The following is an 18,915-nucleotide window of genomic DNA, read 5'->3' on the forward strand; positions in this document are numbered from 1 at the left end:
AAAAATCTAAATATATTGTAACGACCCTGGGTTTATAAGCGCAGAAATCGACTCTGCCACACGAGCATGCTTTTACGGCACAGTCGATAGCGCGCCGGACCTCGAGGTCGAGGGTTCGAGACCTGCTCCCTGCTGTTTCATTACAATATTTTATATTTGAGATTCTTCAAAGTTGCTACCGTTTGCCTTGAATGACAGCTTTTCACACTTCTGGCATTCTCTCAACCATCTTCATGAGGTAGTCACCTGGAATGCATTTCAATTAACAGGTGTGCCTTGTTGAAAGTTAATTGAATTTGTTTGAGCCAATCAGTTGTGTTGTGACAAGGTAGGGGTGGTATACAGAAGACAGCCCTATTTGGTAAAAGACCAAGTCCATATTATGGCAAGAACAGAGTTACCTCTGCTGCAGGGGATACGTTCGTTAGAGTTACCAGCCTCAGAAATTGCAGCCCAAATAAATGCTTCACAGAGTTCAAGTAACAGACACATCTCAACATCAACTGTTCAGAGGAGACTGCATGAATCAGGCCTTCATGATCAAATTGCTGCAAAGAAACCACTACTAAAGGACACCAATAAGAAGAAGAGACTTGCTTGGACCAAGAAACACAAGAAATGGACATTAAACCAGTGGAAATCTGTCCTTTTTGGTTCCAACCATCGTGTCTTTGTGAGACGCAGAGTATGTGAACGGATGATCTCCGCATGTGTGGTTCCCACCGTGAAGCATGGAGGAGGAGGTGTGATGGTATGGGCTGCAAGAGTGACAATGAGAATACACAAGTCAACTGAGGGTTTTGATAAATCTGTTCCCATTCAGAATTCCTACGTGATCACTGTAATATGATGAAAGGTTACTTAATAAATCCTCTCTAGGGTATGTGGGACGCTAGCATCCCACCTGGCCAACATCCAGTGAGATTGCAGAGCGCCAAATTCAAATACAGAAATACTCATTATAAAAATTCAGAAAATATACAACTATTTTACATAGGTTTAAAGATGAACTTCTTGTGAATCCAACCACGGTGTCAGATTTTTTAAATGCTTTACGGCGAAATCATACCTTACGATTATTTGAGAACATCGCCCAGCAGACAAATCATTACAAACAGTAACTAGCCAAGTAGAAGAGTTACAAAAGTCAGAAATAGAGATAAAATTAATCACTTACATTTGATGATCTTCATATGGTTGCACTCAGAAGGCATTCATTTATTTAATAAATGTTCCTTTTGTTCGATAAAGTCTCTCTTTATATCCAAAAACCTCCGTTTTGTTTGCGCGTTTTCTTCAGTAATCCACAGGCTCAAATGCAGTCACAACAGGCAGACAAAAAAATCCTAATTGTATCCATAAAGTTCATAGAAACATGTCAAACGATGTTTATATTCAATCCTCAGGTTGTTTTTAGCCTAAATAATCAATAATATTTCAACCGGACAATAACGTTGTCAATATAAAAGGTAAACAAGAAAGGCACTCTGTGACACGGCGCGCATGAAAAAGCTCTGCGCCACGGCAGGGTTCATTCATTCAGACTGCCCTTACTCCCTCATTTTTCAGAATACAAGCCTGAAACAATTTCTAAAGACTGTTGACATCTAGTGGAAGGTATAGGAACTGCAATTTGAGTCCTAAGTCAATGGATACTGTAATGGCATTGAATAGAAAACTACAACAAACTACTACTTCCTGAATGGATTTTTCTCAGGTTTTCACCTGCCAAATCAGTTCTGTTATACTCACAGACACTATTTTAGCAGTTTTGGAAACTTTAGAGTGTTTTCTATCTAAATCTATCAACGATATGCATATCCTATCTTCTGGGCCTGAGTAGAAGGCAGGGAAAAGGCTAGTATCGCCGTCCGGGAGATCAGGAAATAGGTTGATAACAGGAAACCCGATAGGCTAAAGTACAGGCAGGGAATAGGCAAAAGGCTTCGCTAGTGAGGCAGGCAAAAACTATCGTACACAGGAGGAGTAAATCACTGGAAAAACAGAGCTCCGAAAGACGTGTCACAAAACAAACAATACCTCACAGTGATGGAGTGCAAAGAACTTAACTAAATAGTGTGTGATAATGACATACAGGTGTGTGAACAGGTGATCAGAATTCCGGTGATTGGGATCTGGAGAGTGAGCTGCATTCAGGGGATCTATGTGTTTGAGAGTGTGAGTTGGAAGCAGACGTTACAGATACATTAGTTGACAATACAAAATAGAGATTTAAAAGCCACATGGTGGACCACTCAAATAGAGTTTTGAGACTCTATAAGCAGGAAAACACAGTACGGTATGTTAAAACATGTACTAGGCGTAGATATGAAGTGTCTGTTGATGTGTGTGTGTCTGGTGGTTCAGGTAAGCACTAAGACGGTGGCTCAGTGTGTGGAGTTCTACTACAGCTATAAGAGGCAGGTGAAGACGGGTCGGAACGGAGCTCTGATCTATGGAGACATGGACCCACCTGAGAGCAGGAACACTGAGGAGGAGCTGGACCACAAGGTGAGTTGATTGACTACCTACAAAAGGATGTTATAACACATTCACAAGCAGTACATAAGCATTTACAGATTCTATAAACAATCCATCCCTTTACCAACAGATACAACACTACATAAGCAATCTTTGTACAATAATTATTGTCATCAATGTTCCCTCCAAAAAAATATAGGTCTGCTGAGTGCAAACTTGAAAATTCTGTACAACTTCCGGCGCGTGTTTAATGTGAACACTGAGGCTGTACCCACTTTAAGTTACAGTTTTAAACGTGCCCATGTGGGCTACTGTGGCTATTTTATCATAATGTTGGCCTACCAATGTGGCCTACCATCAAAAGCAATGGAGAAAATGAATGCCATAACATTTTAACATGGAAATAGCTGTTCTATCATTTAGCCTACATTAGCAGACAATGTGTGGTGTCAATGTAGGCCTACATTCCATATGACTTTTGAAAGAAACATGCAGGGCTTGACATGAACCTGTTTATCCACTTGTCCTTCAGATAAGGAGGTGACTGAAAATGTTGTTGCGTTGTTTGATACCAGAAACATCTTTACAAAATAAAATGCATTATTATTCCCACACCATTATTACAGAGAATCAGACTAATTATACTACCCTCTGCCTATTGGCTACTTAGCTTATTTAAGCCTGTCTCAAGAATGCAACACTGCCCCTTTAAGACACACAAAAAACTATAACTGGCTCACTTTTCTAAGATGGGTAGAAATGCACACATTTTGTGCTCTTGCAGGAAGCAATCACTCCCCCATTGCTGACAACAAATGCTCTATAACCGGGCTAATAATTCACTAACTAGCAAAGGATATGAACAGATGTACAAATGTGCACATGTTGCTACATGTAGCTCTGTCTTTGATCTCAAAACAAGCACATCTACCAATGACCGCTCATGCTGTAAACACAGTCCAGATCAAAGTGAATGGCACAGATCCATATATGGCAATGGTCTATTTGCATATAGGCCTACTGCAGCTCTGATTGGTTATGGCACACCGGTATGTGTAGAGTACAGGCCTGACTTGTGCCTGTCAATAGAATCCGACTCCGATGCGTTCTGCCTACAACAAAATCTTTTGCATAGTTAGTTTTGCATTCTAAAGTATTTTATAGTTTGTTTTGTTTCGGTATGTTCCATTGAAAGTGGCTAATATTGTGTTGATTCTATCACAATTCCAACAGTAAAGGGAAACATTTATAGTGTTAACTGACGGGGAAAACTCTAGAAAGTTCAGTGAAGTTCAATATCGTGCTTCTCTGCGCGGTCTGATATTTCTTCTGCACGGGAGTCCCGAGGGAACATTGCTTATCTTTCTCCTTCTCTCTCTCTCTCTCTCTCTCTCTCTCGCTCTCTCAGAGCTCTCAGAGCTGTCAGAGATTAGAATCTCAGAAGGAAGAGGAAGACAACAGGAATTGGGAGGGGTCAGTTGACAGGAAGCACCGGGGCTCCAGTCCAAGCAGGGTGACACAGACGTTACAGGCCACAGAGAACGTGAGTGGGAGACTCAGGGGGACAGTGTGTGTGTCTGTGTGTTGGAACGGAGGAGACGCTGACTAGAAGATGAATGAGCATTTTCATGGCTGTATGTGTTATGTTTATTCTTGTGTAATCAACACTGATGCCCCCATGCAGTAAACAACATTTGCACTTTTGAACTTGCCTTAACTGAGTTCACAGTAGGATAGTGGATAGGGAAACCAAGCTGCAGCGTTGTTAAGTGTGTTGCTCTCTAGTGGCTAAACACTGAACAGCTGACTTCGCTGGCTTCCTCTCTCCCCATGTTGCGTAATTTCACTTTGTCAGCAAACGATGACTCATAAAACTGACCCCATTCCCCATTTTCTGCAGTTAGTTGGGTGACCTGGCAGAAAGCTATGGTTTTAAAAGGTGGCCTCTTGAGCTTTGGTGGAACATTGAGCTTTGTTATGTTTTGTATGGTCTGATGTAAAAATGTGTCAAAAACAAGCCTTATATTGAGTGTATTTTGTACTAACCAGGTACGCAATGTTCAGGTTAGTTTGGCTCTAGCTGGGAGGTGTGTGAGTGTGTGTGCTGACCAGAGGTGTGTGCAAAGCAGTTGACAAGATACTACTCTGACAGTGATCAGCTGTCATGCGCAGCTTGGCAATGTGGAGGAGAAGGTGTTTTTTGTATGCATGCCTGTGACCTTGCATCTATGATCTTTTGAATGCTTAAATAATGTTGTAAATGAAGTATGTAAATGTGTGTGCAGACTGGAGCGGTCCTGGTGCTGAAGACACAGGAGGATGTGAGGAGAGACCAGATGTCTTCCCGGGTCAGTCACCCCCCTCAGCCCTCTCCCAGCGCCCCCTCGAAACCACGGCCGCCTCCCAAGACCGGGACCATATCAGGGACCAAGGGCCCCGCCGGACCAGAGGGAGAGTTCCCTTGCAAGAAGTGTGGCAGGTAACTGTCTGAGACATGTCTTTGAATAGAAGGTCTTAGATGGCTATAGGCAGAGCAACATGGTAGCGTCAACTGTCAAAGATGGCCAAACTCTCTATGTGGTTCTATGGTTAAAGGTACTGTATTTGGAGGCTCAGTTGGTTTCTGGTTAAAGGTACTGTATTTGGAGGCTCAGTTGGTTTCTGGTTAAAGGTACTGTATTTGGAAGCTCAGTTGGTTTCTGGTTAACCTGTTGCCTCTACTTGGGACGCTTGCGTCCCAACTAGAGCTCTGGAAATGCAAATGCGCTACGCTAAATGCTAATAGTATTAGTTAAAACTCAAAAGTTCATTAAAATACACATGCAGGGTATCAAATTAAAGCTACACTCGTTGTGAATCCAGGCAACAAGTCCGATTTTTAAAATGCTTTTCGGCGACAGCATGAGAAGCTATTATCTGATAGCATGCACCAATACACTACAACAGAAAAGCACAGCAGGGGACGTAAACAAAATAATTAGCATTTCGGCGTTACACAAACCGCACAATAAAATAGAAAACAGTCATTACCTTTCACCATCTTCTTTGTTGGCACTCCTAGATGTCCCATAAACACTATTGGGTCTTTATTTCGATTAAATCGGGCCATATAAAGCCAAGATATCGTTATATGTAGACTGTGTGATAAACGAAAAAAACAGCGATTTCACAACTTAACGTCATTTTTTAAAATTCAAAAAGTAGACGATAAACTTTCACAAAACACTTCAAATACGTTTGTAATGCTACTTTAGGTATTAGTAAACGTTAATAAGCGATAAAAATCATCCGTAGGCGATGTAAATATCATTAGCTGTCGTCTTGGAAAAATTTCAGGAGAGAGCTCTTCCGGAATGATCTGGGCGGAGACCGGAGGTAAGCGGTGCCCCTCTTTCGGTTCAACCAAGAATCAAAGATGATTAAATTCACAAGATACTCGACAACATGGGGATGCTGTGGGAGTTGAATGCTCGGTCTTATCTAATTCGGCTCACTGTTAACAATTGCTGGAAGTGGCGCAAGGATATTTATTTCCATTTTCTGTGATCAGGTTTTCCTGCGCTTTCCGATGTAACGCACGTTATGTAATAGCCACAGTCGTGATTTAACCAGTTTTAAAAACGTCCGAGGGTTTCCTATCCACACATTCTAACCATATGAACGTACTATATTCCTGGCATGAGTAGCAGGGCGCTGAAATGTTGCGCGATTTTTAACAAAATGTTCAAAAAAGTAGAGGGTCGACTGAAGAGGTTAAAGGTACTGTATTTGGAAGCTCAGTTGGTTTCTGGTTAAAGGTACTGTGTATTTGGAAGCTCAGTTGGTTTCTGGTTAAAGGTACTGTATTTGTAGGCTCAGTTGGTTTCTGGTTAAAGGTACTGTATTTGGAAAATCAGTTGGTTTCTGGTTAAAGGTACTGTATTTGGAAGCTCAGTTGGTTTCTGGCTAAAGGTACTGTATTTGGAAGCTCAGTTGGTTTCTGGTTAAAGGTACTGTATTTGGAAGCTCAGTTGGTTTCTGGATAAAGGTACTGTATTTGGAAGCTCAGTTGGTTTCTGGTTAAAGGTACATGGAAGCTCAGTTGGTTTCTGGTTAAAGGTACTGTATTTGGAAGCTCAGTTGGTTTCTGGTTAAAGGTACATGGAAGCTCAGTTGGTTTCTGGTTAACGGTACTGTATTTGGAAGCTCAGTTGGTTTCTGGCTAAAGGTACTGTATTTGGAAGCTCAGTTGATTTCTGGTTAAAGGTACTGTATTTGGAAGCTCGGTTGGTTTCTGGTTAAAGGTACTGTATTTGGAAGTTCAGTTGGTTTCTGGTTAAAGGTACTGTATTTGGAAGCTCAGTTGGTTTCTGGTTAAAGGTATTTGGAAGCTCAGTTGGTTTCTGGTTAAAGGTACTGTATTTGGAAGCTCAGTTGGTTTCTGGTTAAAGGTACTGTATTTGGAGGCTCAGTTGGTTTCTGGTTAAAGGTATTTGGAGGCTCAGTTGGTTTCTGGTTAAAGGTATTTGGAGGCTCAGTTGGTTTCTGGTTAAAGGTACATGGAAGCTCAGTTGGTTTCTGGTTAAAGGTATTTGGAAGCTCAGTTGGTTTCTGGTTAAAGGTACTTGGAAGCTCAGTTGGTTTCTGGTTAAAGGTACTGTATTTGGAAGCTCAGTTGGTTTCTGATTAAAGGTACTGTATTTGGAAGGTCAGTTGGTTTCTGATTAAAGGTACTGTATTTGGAAGCTCAGTTGGTTTCTGGTTAAAGGTACTTGGAAGCTCAGTTGGTTTCTGGTTAAAGGTACATTGAAGCTCAGTTGGTTTCTGGTTAAAGGTACATGGAGGCTCAGTTGGTTTCTGGTTAAAGGTACATTTGGAGGCTCAGTTGGTTTCTGGTTAAAGGTACTGTATTTGGAAGCTCAGTTGGTTTCTGGTTAAAGGTATTTGGAAGCTCAGTTGGTTTCTGGTTAAAGGTACTGTATTTGGAAGCTCAGTTCGTTTCTGGTTAAAGGTATTTGGAAGCTCAGTTGGTTTCTGGTTAAAGGTACTGTATTTGGAAGCTCAGTTGGTTTCTGGTTAAAGGTACTTGGAAGCTCAGTTGGTGTCTGGTTAAAGGTACTTGGAAGCTCAGTTGGTTTCTGGTTAAAGGTACTTGCATATAAAATAAACATATACTTGAGATCCAAGATTTGGATAAAGCTATTCCAATTGATTGATTGCAAAGTGTAAAACATCTGTCCATATTTTGCAGCAGGTTGACGTTTATTACCATACATTTTGCCCTTGAGGCAGAACTGAGCGATTTCTGCTTGTTGGGCCAGCTGCAAAGTCCAAATTGGATATATATATAAAAAATAAAATCATGACAAAAATAGCTTTTTGGTCTAAATTTAAGGTTAGGGTTAGGCATTAGGGTTAGCAGTGTGGTTCGGTTTAGGGTAAATGTTAGGTTTAAAATCAGATTTTATGACATTGTGTCTGTGCCAGCTAGTGACCACTCTGCAGAGCTGCCTCCAGATTCATGACAATAAATACCAACCTGCTGTTTTGCAAGTAGAAGTTGTTTACTCTGAATCGTATGGACTAGTAGTAGTGATGTGTATTGTATATTGGAGAAGAAACCTTGATCAAAGGGTACTGAGATATCGACAACATCTGCAGGATAACTGTCTTCTACTGGTTGGTTGGGATATGTTGAAATCTTGGAGATGTTGGTTGCAAAAACACTGATTTGAGAAGCACTCCGAGCACTTTGTGTGCGTGGGTGAGTGCGTTTGTGTGTGTGCATGCGCGTGTTTAACATAGTGAGAAGTGCTCCTTGGTGGTTGTTTGAGCATGAAGGAATAAAGCAAAGTTGGACAATTTTGATAGAAGAGCTCACCCTTAGCAACCGCAGTCCTGTTATTATCAACTGTCTCCTAGCAACTAAAACACAGCAGTGAAATGGCATGCCATGCCCCCAGTCTATGCAGCTCTGCCCAGCGACTAACTGTGTATTAATTATCAACACGCCCATTATCCGGTTCCTCATTGGCCCATATACTGTAGACTACTCTGCAGTATTCTGCCTTATCATGGTGTTACAGTTCTAGATTCACCGTAGAAAAACCACGAGAGCAGACCTTCTCTTCTGCACAAGCACTGTATGGTTTGTGAACCTAGATTATGAAGTGAGGAAAACTGATATTTCATTTACACATGGACAAATGTTTCTGGCATCTGGACTTCATCAGTTCTCCTTCCTTCAGATCCAAGGTTCACACACAGTACAGTGATTATGTAAAGACAATGTCTACACTCCTCCAATTGAAGTACGGACCCTATTTTTCTACACCAAACAATAAACCAACACCATACAGTGCTTGTCCACAGATACGAAAGCTTACAATGAAGCCAACCCAGTCTTCTCTCTAACCTCTGTGCCTCTCCTCCTCCTCCTCCCCTTAGGATCTTCTACAAGGTGAAGAGCCGCAGTGCCCACATGAAGAGTCACGCGGAGCAGGAGAAGAAGGCCGCAGCGCTGAGGCAGAAGGAGGCGGAGGAGAGGGCAGCGGCCCAGGCGGCAGCAGAGGCTGCAGCGTTACTGGCCGCCCGGCAGGACGGGGAACGGGAGGGGAACACAGCCGGAGGAGACAGCACAAACGATGACTCGTCTGAGGAAGATGATGATGAAGAGGAAGATGAGGACTGGCACTAAGACCATAGAGATAGAAAACGAGCCCACCCCACCTGTCTTTGCCATTATGGCAAGTTTACGCTCAATCTATCTGGCTTAGACAGACAGACAGCCCTCCCCACGGTCAGGGTGAGCGGTAACAAACAGAACAGAACAGAACTCTGAGCCCTCAGAACCCTAGCGCCCTCGAGTGTTCAGCTACGGCTCCTAACACTCAAGGGACATTTTACGCCCTCTTGTTACGCCCTCTTGTTACGCCCCCCTTTTACCCTTTTACGCCCTCTTGTTACGCCCTCTTGTTACGCCCTCTTTTTTTACGCCCTTTTGTTACGCCCTCTAGTTACGCCCTCTAGTAACGCCCTCTTGTTACGCCCTCTTGTTACGCCCTCTAGTTACGCCCTCTTGTTACGCCCTCTTGTTAAGCCCTCTAGTTACGCCCTCTAGTTACGCCCTCTTGTTACGCCCTCTTGTTACGCCCTCTTGGTATGCCCTCTAGTTACGCCCTCTAGTTACGCCCTCTTGTTACGCCCTCTTGTTATGCCCTCTAGTTACGCCCTCTAGTGACGCCCTCTAGTTACGCCCTCTTGTTACGCCCTCTAGTTACGCCCTCTTGTTACGCCCTCTAGTTACGCCCTCTAGTTACGCCCCCTTGTTACGCCCTCTTGTTACGCCCTCTAGTTACGCCCTCTTGTTACGCCCTCTAGTTACGCCCTCTTGTTACGCCCTCTAGTTACGCCCTCTTGTTACGCCCTCTAGTTACGCCCTCTTGTTACGCCCTCTAGTTACGCCCTCTTGTTACGCCCTCTTGTTACGCCCTCTAGTTACGCCCTCTAGTTACGCCCTCTAGTTACGCCCCCTTGTTACGCCCTCTTGTTACGCCCTCTAGTTACGCCCTCTTGTTACGCCCTCTAGTCGCCCTCTAGTTACGCCCTCTAGTTACGCCCTCTAGTTACGCCCTCTTGTTACACCCTCTTGTTATGCCCTCTAGTTACGCCCTCTAGTTACGCCCTCTTGTTACGCCCTCTTGTTACGCCCTCTTGTTACGCCCTCTAGTTACGCCCTCTAGTTACGCCCTCTAGTTACGCCCCCTTGTTACGCCCTCTTGTTACGCCCTCTAGTTACGCCCTCTTGTTACGCCCTCTAGTTACGCCCTCTTGTTACGCCCTCTTGTTACGCCCTCTAGTTACGCCCTCTTGTTACGCCCTCTAGTTACGCCCTCTAGTTACACCCTCTTGTTATGCCCTCTAGTTACGCCCTCTTGTTACGCCCTCTAGTTACGCCCTCTTGTTACGCCCTCTTGTTATGCCCTCTAGTTACGCCCTCTTGTTACGCCCTCTTGTTATGCCCTCTAGTTACGCCCTCTAGTTACGCCCTCTTGTTACGCCCCCTTGTTACGCCCTCTTGTTATGCCCTCTAGTTACGCCCTCTTGTTACGCCCCCTTGTTACGCCCTCTAGTTACGCCCTCTTGTTACGCCCTCTAGTTACGCCCTCTTGTTACGCCCTCTTGTTACGCCCTCTTGTTACGCCCTCTAGTTACGCCCTCTAGTTACGCCCCCTTGTTACGCCCTCTTGTTATGCCCTCTAGTTACGCCCTCTAGTTACGCCCTCTTGTTACGCCCTCTAGTTACGCCCTCTAGTTACACCCTCTTGTTATGCCCTCTAGTTACGCCCTCTTGTTACGCCCTCTAGTTACGCCCTCTTGTTACGCCCTCTTGTTACGCCCTCTAGTTACGCCCTCTAGTTACGCCCTCTTGTTACGCCCTCTTGTTACGCCGTCTTGTTACGCCCTCTAGTTACGCCCTCTTGTTACGCCCTCTAGTTACGCCCTCTTGTTACGCCCTCTTGTTACGCCCTCTAGTTACGCCCTCTTGTTACGCCCCCTTGTTACGCCCTCTTGTTATGCCCTCTAGTTACGCCCTCTTGTTACGCCCCCTTGTTACGCCCTCTTGTTATGCCCTCTTGTTACGCCCTCTAGTTACGCCCTCTTGTTACGCCCTCTAGTTACGCCCTCTTGTTACGCCCTCTTGTTATGCCTGCTTTAGCAGCGTTTCTCTCTGGGAAAAAACTGTCTTTATAAACAAACTACTTTTTTTATTGTTTCATGGAACAGGATCTCCTATCTTGACACTTTCAGGGACAAGTTCTCTCACGTGTTTTCTCCCTCGTCCCTTTAACCTGCTTGTGAAGTGTTCAGGGGTTAACTCTCTCTCAGGCACACAGTAGGGTAGGAAAGAAAGCCATGCCATCTCTCTAACACCAATACTTTTCTTTCTCCTGTCTGCCATCCACCCCTGGCTTCTTCCTCTTCCTGTCAGCACTTTCAGCCAATCACAACACAGCACACAGACTCATCAGGTGGGAACTATATAGACACGCCCTCAGCCCAGCCTTTAAAAACTAGAATAGTTTGTGATGCCTTGCAATGCAAGACTACATGAACCACAATGCAACCCGGCTTGGCCACTGCTTTCTCTACTCTCTGATCCTCAGTTTGATATGTTATTATGAATAGAAGGACACCATATGAGTGATTGGGACCATGCAATATTGAAGTTGAAAGGACTTCCAGGTCATGAAAAGCCAAGATAGACTGATGTGGTGGTAACACCAAAGATGGTGTATAAATGAAGATTCCCCACTCAGGCAGTTTACCATTGAAAAAAATGGTCAGTTCCAGTCTGCTTAAGGGGGTGGCTCTCCCATAGGCACCACTGCATTAGTAGCTGGGTCTGATCCGCTTCGTTCAGTGACTACATGAACCAGAAAAAGTGGGATGTCTCACTTCTTCCGTCTCTCGTAACACTGCCTGTGTGGAGGCTTACCTATATGTGAAGGAAGGAACCGTATAGAGAACAGAACACACATTGTTGTGCGAGTTTCTGCATTTTTCCTGTTTGGGACTTTTTCACTCACTCAAGGCTGTCAAAAGCTTGCACAGATGCGTCGGTCCTCAGTTCACAGAACTGGTTTCATCTTAGTTTCAAGTGCTGTTCTCAGTTGGATCCCTACCCTGATCACTTGTTTTATAGTCATCATGTGGTGTTTCTCCTCACTGTCGAGGCCTTGGATGTTTTTAACACTTTATCTTTGGATGAACGACAATCAATTTTACAAAGGTTCTTTTTATATCCAACGAATTACTGTTGCTTTTTTGCTTATTATATCAAATTGTTAATGTTGTTTTTTGTTAATAATATTGTTATTAATAATGTCACAGTTGTCTCTTGTATTATTGTGATTTTGGATTGTTTTTGCGGTAGGTTGCTTTGGAGATCTCGTTCTCATTTGACTGTAGTGTAGGGTTATTTAAGACATTGCTTTCGCTGTCTGTTTTGAACTGTGAGGTTTTAGAATTACATCTAAAGACAGTCTGAGTAGAGAAGAGATGTGAAACAGAATTGTAAACGTGCAGTAGATAGAACAACCACGTGATCCCTGATGACAACACCCCCTCTTATTCCTTGTATCCAGATGACACCCACATTTAAAACGGTTTAGGTAAGGTAAGGGTAGGGGTTAAGGTCAGGGTTAGGGTTTAGGGTATGGACATCCCAAGGATTCTGGGATAGCACTAACCACATCATTACGGCACGAGGAAAGAGTGAGGAAAACATGATGATGATGTTGACTGTTGAATGATGTTGACTTGAATGATGTTGACTGTTGAATGATGTTGACTTGAATGGGTATGTCCATTCTATTTCTATAGTCTATTCTATAGAAAAGGATGTCTCTGTCTATCTGACTATCTTATTGTCGACCTATCTCGTTCTGCCAAGCTCCATATCTCTATCTCTATTGCCTCCTCCAAGCCAGACCAGACTCTTATCTGTCGCCAAGGCAACAAAGGAGCAGGCTGAAGATTCTTCTCTTTAAGCAGTCAGCCACAGTGGGGAGCAGGGAGGAACAGCTCCAATTACCGGACCCAGTTAAACCTACCTGGGTACTATGCACTGTGTGTGTGTGTCAGAGGAGGCTGGCGGGGAGGGCTATAGGAGGACGGGCTCATTGTAATGGAATACATGGAACCGTATCAAACATTTACATTTGAGTCATTTAGCAGACACTTTTATCCAGAGCGACTTTCAGGAGCTATTAGGGTTAAGTGCCTTGCTCAAGGACACATCGACATATTTTTTGCCTAGTCAGCTCAGGAATTCCAACCAACAACCTTTTGGTTACTGGCCCAATGCTCTTATCTCCTAGACTACCTGCCACCACCAGAAACAACGTGTTTGACTCCATTCCACTGATTCCATTCCAGACATTACAAACAGCCCATACTCCTATAGCTCCTCCCACCAGCCTCTTCTGGTGTTTGTGAGTGTGTGATGTGTATGCATTCTGGAGTGTTTGTGAGTGTGTGATGTGTATGCATTCTGGAGTGTTTGTGAGTGTGTGATGTGTATGCATTCTGGAGTGTTTGTGAGTGTGTGATGTATATGCATTCTGGAGTGTTTGTGAGTGTGTGATGTGTATGCATTCTGGAGTGTTTGTGAGTGTGTGACGTGTATGCATTCTGGAGTGTTTGTGAGTGTGTGACGTGTATGCATTCTGGAGTGTTTGTGAGTGTGTGATGTGTATGCATTCTGGAGTGTTTGTGAGTGTGTGATGTGTATGCATTCTGGAGTGTTTGTGAGTGTGTGATGTGTATGCATTCTGGAGTGTTTGTGAGTGTGTGATGTATATGCATTCTGGAGTGTTTGTGAGTGTGTGATGTGTATGCATTCTGGAGTGTTTGTGAGTGTGTGATGTGTATGCATTCTGGAGTGTTTGTGAGTGTGTGATGTGTATGCATTCTGGAGTGTTTGTGAGTGTGTGATGTGTATGCATTCTGGAGTGTTTGTGAGTGTGTGATGTATATGCATTCTGGAGTGTTTGTGAGTGTGTGGAATGCCGCTTGCAAGTTTTAATTTCTAGTCGAATATCACTCTGAAATATAATTTAGCCAGTTGAGAGAAGAGGTTTTATCCTGACTGTTCACTTTTGTAACCTCAATGTATCTCTCCTTACCCTTTTTTTAATGAGTATTTTTCTCCCCACAAGATTGTCATGGGGAAGTGTTTGTTTTGACATGTTATTTTAATAGTGTAAAACAGAATTAAGGAGGAAGTTGAGGGAGGGCATGCCACGAATGCCAAGAAGCTGGAAGCCTTATTCACTTTCATTCAATTAGTTAAGGGAATAAAACACTTTACATTTTATTTACATTAAGAATATCTATGAATTAAACTCTATGAATGCATACTTTGTATGCTATTTTCCTATGGGGGTTCATTTCACACTAAGGATGTAAAATGGAATGGAATCTCAAGTGCTTTTTACTACAATGTAACTTATTTGTTTAAATTAGATTTTTACTACCTGTGTGTTTTTGTAATAAAAAATGGGGAAAGCACTGTTTATTAAAATGTTACAATACTCATGAAATAAGTGTTTTGGTCCTTTACAAAACGTGCTAGTATCTATAAGCTGACATGTTATGGGTCCAGGTTATTAGACTAAGTCCATAGAGTCACTGTTTCATTCAGTGTGTGTCTGGCTCCAGGGTAAAGTTTTCTCTAGGTGCAGATCTAGGATCAGCTTCCCCTCTGCCAATCTTCACCCCAACCATTAATGGGGGAAATGCTAAACTGACCCAAGATAAGTGTCTTGGGGCAACTTCACCCTCTGTAGCTGTTATTTTACTAAGATCCACTACGGGGCAGTATTGTAGTAGGAATCTTACATGCCTTTACATATCCCAAGCATAAGAGGGCATCATTGTTTCAAATTGTATGTTCATTTGACTTTTCTTGTCTTTTTTTTTTGGCTGAAATAAATAGCTTTATTCCAGATTGAGCTAGAATAATGTTATACTATGTACAATACTGGATTTACTCTTTGTATTGTAAGAGTCATTGAGTAAGTTAGACATCTGCTGCTTCTCATATCCAACTGTGTCATGTGGCCGTGTCGTGAGTCACTGGTCAGATGTGGCTGTTTAGGTGGAACATCCAAACTGGTGGTTGGATGTTGGTCTGGATGGAGCTTGGTGTGGCTGTTTGGTAGTATGTCTTTCAATTTATTTATTCAATTTTAGCATGTTATTCTGCACAGTGTTCCTCTTAAATCTTTGTTCGGCTCTTTTGTTTGTCCTTTCACTCTGACATTTTCTCTCTCCCCCTTCTGTTGTTTCTCTCTACAGTGAAAGTGTTGGACAAGCTTGATCAGTAGTGCTGGACAGAGCTGCAGTGGGCTACTAGAACAAAGTTGGCTCAGGATGACAGACAATATTCACAGTCAAAACAAGGACAGTATGAGGCTCAGATGTCTCCTCCATAGAAATGGAAGGAATAGAACATTCTATTTCTATGCTCACACACTGCGTATGTAAGGGGTCCAAAGCCTGGGAGAAGAGAGGGAGGGGTGTATTGAAAGAGGTAGGAATGCAGGGAAGAAGGGAGGAAAGACAGGTTAGGAGAAGTGGGGTTTGAACTGAAGAGGATTCTTCAACATGAAACGTTGCTTTATCTTGAAAGCTGTGACAGCATCTGGGAACAATCAGACATCAGAGCCATGTGTAGTTCAGCCTTTTAACACCATAGGGCCCTCCAAGTTCATCACTAAACTCAGGGCCCTCCAAGTTCATCACTAAGCACAGGGCCCTCCAAGTTCATCACTAAGCTCAGGGCCCTCCATGTGCATCACTAAACTCAGGGCCCTCCAAGTGCATCACTAAGCTCAGGGCCCTCCCAAGTTCATCACTAAGCTCAGGGCCCTCCAAGCTCATCAATAAGCTCAGGGCCCTCCAAGCTCATCAATAAGCTCAGGGCCCTCCAAGCTCATCACTAAGCTCAGGGCCCTCCAAGCTCATCACTAAGCTCAGGGCCCTCCAAGCTCATCACTAAGCTCAGGACCCTCCAAACTCATCACTAAGCTCAGGGCTCTGGGTCTGAACCCCTCACCGTGCACTGGGTCCTGGACTTTCAAATGGCCGACCCCAAGTTATTAAGGTAGTGCCTAGCCCCCTCCTGTTTTCCCGGTTCATCCATGACTGCGTGGCAACAAAGTCTCCAACTCAATCATCAAGTTTGCTGATGACACAACAGTGGTAGGCCTGATTACCAACAACGACGAGACAGCCTACAAGGAGGAGGTGAGAGCCCTGGCAGAGTGTTTTGTAATGGCACCCTATTCTCTATTGCACTGTAATGGGACACTACTACTACTAGCCCTTGCTATCTCCTTGCTTGCTAATTCGGCCTGCTAACTGCTAGCTTGTTTAGCTCCGGTCCGCTAACTGCTACCTTGTTTAGTCCCGGCCTACGAACTGTTAGCTTGTTAGCACAGGCCTGCTAACCGTCTGAATCGCCGCGTCCCAAACACTCACTGGACCCATATTTACTTTCTATCTCTTTTCGATTTTTAATTTGTTTATACCTTCCGGAAACCTGCCTCACCCAATGTGATACGGAATCGCTATTATTTTTAATTTTTAGAACACACTCAAGAACCTCCAGAAGCTAACCAGCTAACTAGCTACAAGCTATTTAGTCATTGTTAGTTTTGTTAACCTGGATAACACTCGCCAGTCCAGCTTCCCTGCCCCATCCACCGCTGCCCCCTGGACACTGATCTCTTGGCTACATAGCTGATGCACGCTGGACTGTCCATTAATCACGGTACTCCATTCTGCTTGTTTGTTTTATCTGTCGGCCCCGTTGCCTAGTCAACGCCATTTGCCATTTTACCTGCTGTTGTGCTAGCTGATTAGCTGTTGTTGTCTCACCTACTGTTTTAGCTAGCTTTCCCAATTCAACACCTGTGATTACTGTATGCCTCGCTGTATGTCTCTCTCAAATGTCAATATGCCTTGTATACTGTTGTTCAGGTTAGTTATCATTGTTTTAGTTCACAATGGAGCCCCTAGTTCCACTCTTCATACCCCTGATACCTCCTTTGTCCCACCTCCCACACATGCGGTGACCTCACCCATTACAACCAGCATGTCCAGAGATACAACCTCTCTCATCATCACCCAGTGCCTGGGCTTACCTCCGCTGTACCCGCACCCCACCATACCCCTGTCTGCGCATTATGCCCTGAATATATTCTACCATGCCCAGAAACCTGCCCCTCTTATTCTCTGTCCCCAACGCTCTAGGCGACCAGTTTTGATAGCCTTTAGCCGCACCCTCATACTACTCCTTCTCTGTTCCGCGGGTGATGTGGAGGTAAACCCAGGCCCTGCATGTCCCCAGGTACCCTCATTTGTTGACTTCTGTGATCGAAAAAGCCTTGGTTTTATGCATGTCAACATCAGAAGCCTCCTCCCTAAGTTTGTTTTACTCACTGCTTTAGCACACTCTGCTAACCCTGATGTCCTTGCCGTGTCTGAATCCTGGCTCAGGAAGGCCACCAAAAATTCAGAGATTTCCATACCCAACTATAACATCTTCCGTCAAGATAGAACTACCAAAGGGGGCGGAGTTGCAGTCTACTGCAGAGATAGCCTGCAAAGTAATGTCATACTTTCCAGGTCCATACCCAAACAGTTCGAACTACTAATTTTGAAAATTACCCTCTCAGAAATAAGTCTCTCACTGTTGCCGCCTGCTACCGGCCACCCTCAGCTCCCAGCTGTGCCCTGGACACCATTTGTGAATTGATCGCCCCCATCTAGCTTGAGTTTGTTCTGTTAGGTGACCTAAACTGGGATATGCTTAACACCCCGGCAGTCCTACAATGTAAGCTAGATGCCCTCAATCTCACTCAAATCATCAAGGAACCCACCAGGTACAACCCTAACTCTGTAAACAAGGGCACCCTCATAGACGTCATCCTGACCAACTGGCCCTCCAAATACACCTCCGCTGTCTTCAACCAGGATCTCAGCGATCACTGCCTCATTGCCTGTATCCGCCACGGAGCCGCAGTCAAACGACCACCCCTCATCACTGTCAAACGCTCCCTAAAACACTTCTGTGAGCAGGCCTTTCTAATCGACCTGGCCCGGGTATCCTGGAAGGACATTGACCTCATCCCGTCAGTTGAGGATGCCTGGTCATTCTTTAAAAGTAACTTCCTCACCATTTTAGATAAGCATGCTCCGTTCAAAAAATGCAGAACTAAGAACAGATACAGCCCTTGGTTCACTCCAGACCTGCCCTCGACCAGCACAAAAACATCCTGTGGCGGACTGCAATAGCATCGAATAGTCCCCGCGATATGCAACTGTTCAGGGAAGTCAGGAACCAATACATGCAGTCAGTCAGGAAAGCTAAGGCCAGCTTCTTCAGGCAGAAGTTTGCATCCTGTAGCTCCAACTCCAAAAAGTTCTGGGACACTGTGAAGTCCATGGAGAACAAGAGCACCTCCTCCCAGCTGCCCACTGCACTGAGGCTAGGTAACACGGTCACCACCGATAAATCCATGATTATCGAAAACTTCAATAAGCATTTCTCAACGGCTGGCCATGCCTTCCGCCTGGCTACTCCAACCTCGGCCAACAGCTCCCGCAGCTCCTCGCCCAAGCCTCTCCAGGTTCTCCTTTACCCAAATCCAGATAGCAGATGTTCTGAAAGAGCTGCAAAACCTGGATCCGTACAAATCAGCTGGGCTTGACAATCTGGACCCTCTATTTCTGAAACTATCCGCCGCCATTGTCGCAACCTCTATTACCAGCCTGTTCAATCTCTCTTTCATATCGTCTGAGATCCCCAAGGATTGGAAAGCTGCCGCAGTCATCCCCCTCTTCAAAGGGGGAGACACCCTGGACCCAAACTGTTACAGACCT

The 18,915-nt window shown here is 44.3% G+C and overlaps 1 protein-coding gene across 3 annotated transcripts in view; it reads left to right on the forward strand.

Annotated features, from left to right (window-relative positions):
- Positions 1-14,570, forward strand: part of LOC115119869 (mitotic deacetylase-associated SANT domain protein-like) — a 45,849-nt gene extending 31,279 nt beyond the window's left edge. For 2 of the 3 annotated variants that reach the window (XM_029648753.2, XM_029648754.2), the window contains exons 10-13: positions 2,368-2,511; positions 3,890-4,024; positions 4,767-4,960; positions 8,908-14,570. In XM_029648753.2, coding sequence (XP_029504613.2) covers positions 2,368-2,511; positions 3,890-4,024; positions 4,767-4,960; positions 8,908-9,157 — 723 coding nt within the window. In that variant the 3' untranslated portion in view covers positions 9,158-14,570. Of the gene's footprint in view, positions 1-2,367; positions 2,512-3,889; positions 4,025-4,766; positions 4,961-8,907 lie in introns of those variants that run through there. The other variant, XM_029648755.2, reaches the window with a different exon arrangement.
- The last annotated feature ends 4,345 nt before the right edge of the window (positions 14,571-18,915 follow it).

The sequence above is a fragment of the Oncorhynchus nerka genome, linkage group LG12 (genome assembly GCF_034236695.1).
Source record: "Oncorhynchus nerka isolate Pitt River linkage group LG12, Oner_Uvic_2.0, whole genome shotgun sequence".
In the NCBI taxonomy this organism is placed as follows: Eukaryota; Metazoa; Chordata; class Actinopteri; order Salmoniformes; family Salmonidae; genus Oncorhynchus; species Oncorhynchus nerka.